The sequence below is a fragment of the Drosophila eugracilis genome, unplaced genomic scaffold, assembly GCF_018153835.1.
Source record: "Drosophila eugracilis isolate 14026-0451.02 unplaced genomic scaffold, ASM1815383v1 contig_1197, whole genome shotgun sequence".
Lineage (NCBI taxonomy): Eukaryota > Metazoa > Arthropoda > Insecta > Diptera > Drosophilidae > Drosophila > Drosophila eugracilis.
This window is the reverse complement of record NW_024571981.1, coordinates 1,658,530-1,665,904: the sequence shown is the minus strand read 5'-3', so window position 1 is coordinate 1,665,904 and position 7,375 is coordinate 1,658,530. Positions and strand designations below refer to the sequence as shown.

General features: G+C 43.1%; 1 protein-coding gene across 1 annotated transcript; it reads right to left on the bottom strand.

Annotated features, from left to right (window-relative positions):
* Window positions 1-206: 206 nt before the first annotated feature.
* On the bottom strand, window positions 207-5,704 carry LOC108115553. Its single transcript, XM_017227059.2, has 6 exons — window positions 5,139-5,704; window positions 2,293-2,617; window positions 1,977-2,185; window positions 1,571-1,826; window positions 1,007-1,482; window positions 207-793 (listed from the first exon to the last, which is right to left on the bottom strand). Exons 1-6 carry the CDS (start codon window positions 5,332-5,334, stop codon window positions 585-587), a joined length of 1,671 nt encoding a protein of 556 aa, XP_017082548.2. The 5' UTR covers window positions 5,335-5,704; the 3' UTR covers window positions 207-584.
* Window positions 5,705-7,375: the final 1,671 nt, after the last annotated feature.

The following is a 7,375-nucleotide window of genomic DNA, read 5'->3' as shown; positions in this document are numbered from 1 at the left end:
GTGGTTCGGGTGAGCTAATTCAGGTGAAAGTAAAAATGCCTCTTAAGTATGGGCCTACGAAATGAAAGATTTCATATTAAAGCACTCAAGTTAAATTATTATAAGAAAAAAGAAGCAAAGCTCCGATAGATTTATTTAGTTAGGTTGAGCTCCCTCTCAAATCCGTTCCAAGAGATAACCAAAAACTGTATTTAGTAGCTAAAAATATATATATTTTCCGGTCATAAATAATTTATACAAAAATCTTACATCTAGGAATCTACAGACTAATCTCGCTCTATGAGAAGTGCCTTTTGCCCGGTCGTCCTCCCTCGTAATCGCAGTTAAAGCTTGGCCAGTGTCAAAGTCGACTTAACTTATGTAAATCGGAGGATGCTGATCCCGCTGGTACCGTTGAGTGGGGAACCTTAGTTCCAGGAGTCGGGTTTTGAGGGGGCGTGGCTATGCGCAGTCATCTTCAGCTAAATGGAGTTCTCTTTCTTTCCTTTTATATTTTTTGACATTCAGCAAGACAAGTGGGCATAGATAGCTGGAAATCGGAGGACGAGGCGGAGCAGTCGGTGGTTATTGGAGAGAGGATGCACCTACAAGGTGCACTGGTACTGCTGCTGCTGCAGAGCACGCGGCAGCGTCTTGTGCGGCAGGTGGGCGGCCAAACAGGGAGAGGGGCTGCGGGGAGGCGAGCGGATCCGCTGGCGCTGCAGCAGAACGAGGCAAATGCTGATGATTATCACAGATAGCGAAACGGTTACCAGCACGCTGCTCAGATGGGAGCCAATATAGCGCAGTACAGCTGCACAGGAAGAAAAGAAGTACGCAAAGGGAAATATTTAAATATCAATATTTATAAATTTAATCAAAACCATCCTTACTTCTTAATAAATTAAATATAAAATAAATAGATTTTTAAAAATTATTTACAAATTTAAAGATAAAAAAAGCAAAAACTTTCTGTGTAAGTATATGGGCATTTAGGAATCACGATTGTCGCTGACAGGCCACTTACCTTCATCCTCGACGTTACCACCTGGTGGCGAGCCCACCTCTACCGGCATCCAGGAGTTGTGTGTCTGGTCCACAACCAGTTTGGCGTACTTTGTGCCCACCACTGGCTCTAAATGGTGTCCCTCCGCGGGCTCTTCCGCCAAGCTATTGACCTCGTTGAGGTTCAGAGCTCTACCCTGACCTCTGGGTTGAGAAGCCTGTTCAGTGGTGGGTGGCTGCGTTTGCTCCACCACCGCTGCCTGCTCCATGGACTCTGAATCGGATTCGGAATTGGACTTGGATTCCGGTTCCCTCAGCACCAGTTCCGTCTTGTTGACGTAGCGCATCTGACGGAGTTCCCTGCCCAAGCGCTGGTCATCATCGGGTTGGAAAGGATCGTTGGGCTCGTAGGCAGCAGCTACTCCGTTCTTTCCGGGTACAGTGAAGCTTGCACGCACAGTCTGCATTCCTGATTGATAGCTGCAGACCACCACAAAGCTGGGATGCAGAGAATAGGTTTTTGATAGTGTCCATATTACCATTTCAAATATGGCCTTTAAGTATATTTTAATTAATAGTAAATTACCGTCTTGTGCTGTGGGTAAAAATGCCAAGGTTTTCCTGGACCGTGATAAAAGTCTCCACCGTGTTGGTCTCAGGTTTCACCAAACTTCCGCACTCTTTATGATCGATCCTCATCGTGTACTTGTCCGCGGAATCACTAGCATCTCCCTTGATGCCGCAGTTTCCACCATCCACGACGATACGTCCTCCGAAATAAGGACCCGTTTCTACTTCGATTTCCGAGGCATGTGGCAAGCACTGGGTGGCATGCGCGGTGACTAAGAAATATTTAATAAATTTATATGATTGCCCGTTTCAAGATTCTTAAACAAAAACGCCATCATATTGTCTGCATTAGCGACAAAAAATTACTCTTAAAAAGGCCTTAAATATATCTTAAATATTTTTTAAGCCTCTAATCCACTTACAGCCTTTGGTGGGTATGACAATACTCTGGCCCGGCAGATGCCCAGCTCCACTCTCGATCTCATTCTCATCGTGGAATTCAGCTCGAGCATTGGAGCTGCGAGTTCCGCCCGCCTGGAGGCGCTTCTGGGCCGCTGGACGAATGTGAAAACTGTATTTGGTGGCCATTCGTAAGTTGTCCACAGCAGCGGCGAAGTGATGCACCTGAGAACTGCACTCGAAAAAATAGGTGCACTCAAAGTTAGTGAGAAAGAAAATCTAATCACTGCCTTTTACAATTTTTGGGCCAAACCCATAAATGGCGAAACAAGAACTTACCCTAAGGGATCGTGCTCGTCCTGCTGGTCCATCTCCTTATCCGTCTCCTCCTGGGGCACTTCGGCAGTGGTGCCATTCACCAATTTGACGCGACACCGCTGTGGGCCATAGTTCTGCATCTCACAGTAGAATATCTGGAATGCCAGGGCCCGGGGCGGTTCCACATCGCCGCTCATATTTGTCGCGTTCACCTGGCCCACTCTGGAGTTGAAGTTGGAGTTGGTATTGGGTCTCGAATCTGTGTCATGGGCCGACGGCACGAATTCAACTTCCCAGGTCAGATTCACCGATTTGTAATTTGGTTCACCGGCAACGCCGCGTATCTCTATCGAAGGTTACAAAAGCATGAGCATGGGCAGCAACGGGAAAACGGGGTTATAACCAAGATTCGTGGCAGTGGCAATGGCAATGGCAGTTGGTAGTTGGTAGTTGGTAGTCGGTAGTCGGAGTTGCAGTCGAGGTGCCTCTTGCATGCAAATCAGCTACCATGGTTACTTTACAACAAGACTATAAGTTCGGGGGCAAGGAACTCGTTTCCCGCCTGAGTTTCAGACACGCTTTTGGATTAGTTCTGTTGCATTCGGTCGATTTTTTTTTTTATGTTTTGTGGCCACCACTAAGTGGTTGTTCCCACTGGCAGATCTGCAGAAGAAGATCTGCAGTCTGCTAGCTGAATGAAGTGTGCTGCCAGTTGGAGTCCCCAGTTCTACTCGACTGCCACTCCATTGGCGAGTGATGGAGGATCTGGCTCAAAGTGTGACGTGAATTAGCCAAGGGGAGCTGGCATTTGAGACGGAATAAAAACTAGACCTGACTGTGATGATGATGATGATGCTGGGCGATTAATGGGATGGGGATAAAGGCAACTCAGGAACTTGGGCCTCAAGCAGGAGTGAGAAATGCCTTCAAGAGTTTCCGTTGAACTAGCTAAAATGTAGCATTAAATTCCAGCCTGCAATGATGGTGCACCTTCTAAATCGACTAGAAATTACACCTTACATTAAAAGTCAGCACTGCCGAATTAAGGAGAAGAAAATAATATATTTTCATCATTTATTTTAGACAATAAATGGCAAATGGAAAATTTTAAATATTAGTCTTTACTTTAATATTTTTCTATTTTGTTTTAAATTACCAAAAGAAGAAAACCTCCTTAAGCCCTTTACTTTCTTTAGTTAACTTGTGCTACTTAAAACGGTAGTAAATTTCTTTTACTTTAAATGCCTTTTCATTAACTTTTGCAGAATTATTAACTTAAAACCCATTACTTGAAGGAAATTGTAAATTCAATTTAATTTTTAAGAAATGAAGAATTATTTCTGTAGAATGAGTACGAAGGCTTCTACTTTCGGATAAATAAATCCCTAATCAATTACCCATTAATCACAGCGCCTTGTCTTAGTAAATTTCCAATTTTCCCCTACTCACTTAGCCCCGAGTTCCAGGAGATTTCCCAAGCCAGCCAGGCTTTGGTGACTTCTTCTGAGCCAGAACCTTGCATAATCTGCAATTAGAAATGCCATTTGCCGCAGCTCGCTTGTTTGTGTTTGGCCATGTTGCTGATGTTGCCAATGTTGCAGTGGTTGCAAGCTTCGTGTGTCTATCTTTTCCATGCTTTTCCCATGTTGAAATCATTGACACCGATTTTGTGGATGGCTGTGGATGGCGGCGGCAGCATTTTTAGGCGAATTTCGCACAGAGAACATGGAAAAGTGAAAATTCTGCGATGGCACAAATTCTGACATCGGGGCTACGGCTAGATTCCATTGCTGAGCCAAAAAAAAAATGATTAGAAAATGCCACGGAAAATGACAGACACTTCAATTGCAGCATCGCTGTGATTAATGGGATTTTTTGATCTTGGGAAGTTTGTAGATGACGGTGCATTAAATTTCGGATAGGCCATATTTTTTGTGAGCTGTCACTGTCACGGTGTTATGCAAGCCAGGAAGTGGAAGTGGCCAAGAGATCACACCAGCTGAAAGATTCATTAATTTTCCATTGACCATCGCCGCCGGGAAGTTCTGTAATAAAAGATCGGCCGACAAATTGCCTTCCAGCATCTGGCCAAGATCAATCTTGATCTGTCAACGATTTGTGAGGTAATTGCAGCGCTTTGACTAATTCGATTACAGAGAGAGAACGGCCGAAACATGTGTTTTGTGGCCAACAATTACTGGTCTAATGACACTTTTGCTCTCCATTGCTAATCTCTGGCCAATTTCCGCTTAGTGGTTCTGGGCGTGTCAGCCGCCCCCTTTTAGCGGCCAGAAGGAAATGTCGACACATTTCCCGCGTGCCCACATGATTGGCGCACAGTGCAGCAAAAAGCTGGCCGCCAGGGCAAGTTCGTTTTCTGAGTCTTTCGTTTGCCACCAAGGGCAGACGTAGGAAAATACCTCAAGGAACATAACTAGGTTCAGGGAAAAAAGCGCTCCGATCGTGACCAAATGCAATTAGCCAGCCTTCTACCAAATAGGGAAATCAACACTTGCAAAAAAATTGTTTTTTAGGCGATTGAAATAATTTTGAAATTTTAAGGTTTTGATTATAAATTTTTGAATTGTTAATGAGCAGATAATTTAAATTTTTATTGTCGTTAAATGTAAAAAACATTTTATTTTTTTTTTATTAATTGTTACTTTCCATTAAAGAACATTTGACCAATTTTGTTCTCTATCTGATTTCTTAAATTGTATTTCTATGCTAAATAAGGCATTTCTTTTTGACCATGCTTTTTCTTTCTGTGCACCTTGCATGCCAGCAACCACAGACTTTAAGTAGCTGCAACTCCAACTGGCCCTGCGACCGCCTGAAAATATATTCCTTGGCTCATTAGGACTCACCATATTTGCTACCAGCCTTGGCATTGGCATTGTTGCTGCTGGCAGATGTTGCTGTCGTCGCCGCTGTTCCTGTTGCTGTTGCATTGTTGCCGCTGTTCTTGGGCAAGCGAATTGGGGAGACGGACGGCAGCAACAGCAGCAGACACAGCAGCAACATGTTGCAGCTGCCGTGGCCTGCCATTGATTTCTTTGACATTATTTTCGGTTGATTTATTTAAGTTTGCTATTTGTTCTCATCAAATGTGTGTCAGTCGGGAGTTATTGGGCGGTTTGGTCGTGAGGGAAAATGCAAGTGTTGCCAAGGGGTCAACTAATGTTTTGTTTTTATTTTTTTTAAGCAATTTTTAAGATTTAAGAGTATTTGTTTTATTTTTCCGCACTATTTGGTAGCCAATATTTATGGTTCGCACAGAACAATTCTAGTTGATTGCCAAAATTCCACTATTGTCCACAAAATAAATCGCATTTGTCACAGCACAAAAAATCATAAATTGTCCAATTTGCCGCTTGAGAAGAGTCTCTAACAACGTTTTCCGATTTCCCGGCACACGAACCGCTCGCTTTAGCCTGAGCCGCAAAACTGAATCAGCGGTTCGGAGCGAGTCCAACATCTGGCCAATTCAGATCAGCTGTTGGCCATAACCGAAGCCGAAGTCGTGGCCAAACCACGAACCAATGCCAAGGCCGAAAATAAAAGCTTTCGCCGGAGCTTTTGGCTCTCTCGCTCTTTGTTTCTGTCATATGGGGAAAATGTGGAAAAGCCTTTTTCCTTATCAGTATTGGCTTATCAGTTGACAAACAGCTTGATGTTTTTGTTTTGTTTCGAAAAGGTTAAATTAAAAATCCATATATCGCAGGCCAAGCTTTTTCCATAATTAAGGCGGCCGTCCAGGTTTCATAAATTTTGATTTCATTCGAGATCATCACTTTCCCTTTTCTCCGGCGTCTTGCGGCCCATTGTCTTGTGGCTTTATTTTGTTTTCATTGTTGTTGGTCTCCCCAGCTGGCGGCTTTGATTAATGCTTAATCAGCAATATTATTGTTATTAGGTTTCTATAGCGGGCCAGGGCAGCATTTTCATAAATAATTTGCCAGTTGCTTTGTGCCGAGCGCAGTCAATTATGAACTTGAACATAAAGTTTCTCTGCCACAAAAGATGCGACAGAAAAAAATAAGAAGTGAAGTACGCAACGAGTGGCATAATGACTCTACATAATTAATTGTTGCCACTCGTTGCATAATCGAGGGTTTTTTGGTCTCTCTTGAGGTAAAATGTTCAAATATTTCAAATATTTTTTGTATGATTATTGGTTATTTTATTCCTTTAAAAAGACCTTAACGTCAAACATCATTTTGTTCTGAAAATATTATGGTCATTTGTTCTCGGGAAAGTCGAAACTTAACATGTTTATTAGAGGTAATTTACTGCTTATGGCTTAAGCATTTGCCCCTCGATAAGGTTAACCATTTTTTATGGCATAATTTCCATCACTTCCGCTTCGAAAAAAAGGTTTTAACCCAGTGACACGCATGGTAATTTCCTGTAATATATATAATACTCCTGTTCCCAGGCCACCCATTTACATGATAATTAGACAGGTTAATATATGCGAAGTGACATAAAGGTACTACGTCTATTTTTAGGACGTCAAGGCCAGGGTTCCGAGAACTATTATGGTCCTATGTATAAAGAGTCCTGGCCACCTGTAACGTCATGCTTCCCAAAAGAGGACACGAAAAGCCTATACCCGGAGTATACTTACCGGACATTAATAATGAAACGGAACGCCCCAAAAACCACTAGAATGCCTTGAATCCATCAAGAACCGGAATCCCCCGACATTCGTGCGCACTTGACAACACACATTCCACTAATTCTGTTAATTAAAAATTTAATGAGCCTCTCCGAACTAAAAATACCGTCGACACGAAGCTTTAACAATTGGAACACCTGTTGGCCATGTAAAATCCTTTGACGTGTTTCCCATGGGCAAAGGATTTTACCTAGCAACCCAAAAAGGGATTTTGGGGCACAAATTGAAATGTGTTCCCCATCAAATCCGTTAGTCTGCAACCGCCTGGGAAAAATGGCTAGTTGGCTATAAGGTATGCGAAGATCCAAAGCGTTTTTCCCCACACTTTCCTTTTCTATTCACTTTTTATCGTGTGCCTGAAAGTAGGCAACGAAAGTCGTTCCTGTGCGACGCATAATTGAGTGGCGGCCATCATTGTCGTCG

Coding starts and splice junctions, on each gene's coding strand:
- LOC108115553 (XM_017227059.2), bottom strand. CDS start 5,334: ATGTCAAAGAAATCAATGGCAGGCCACGGCAGCTGCAACATGTTGCTG. Junction 2,618..5,138: donor CAAGGCTGGTAGCAAATATG/GTGAGTCCTAAT, acceptor AACCTTCGATAG/AGATACGCGGCGTTGCCGGT. Junction 794..1,006: donor TGGTAACGTCGAGGATGAAG/GTAAGTGGCCTG, acceptor CTTCCTGTGCAG/CTGTACTGCGCTATATTGGC.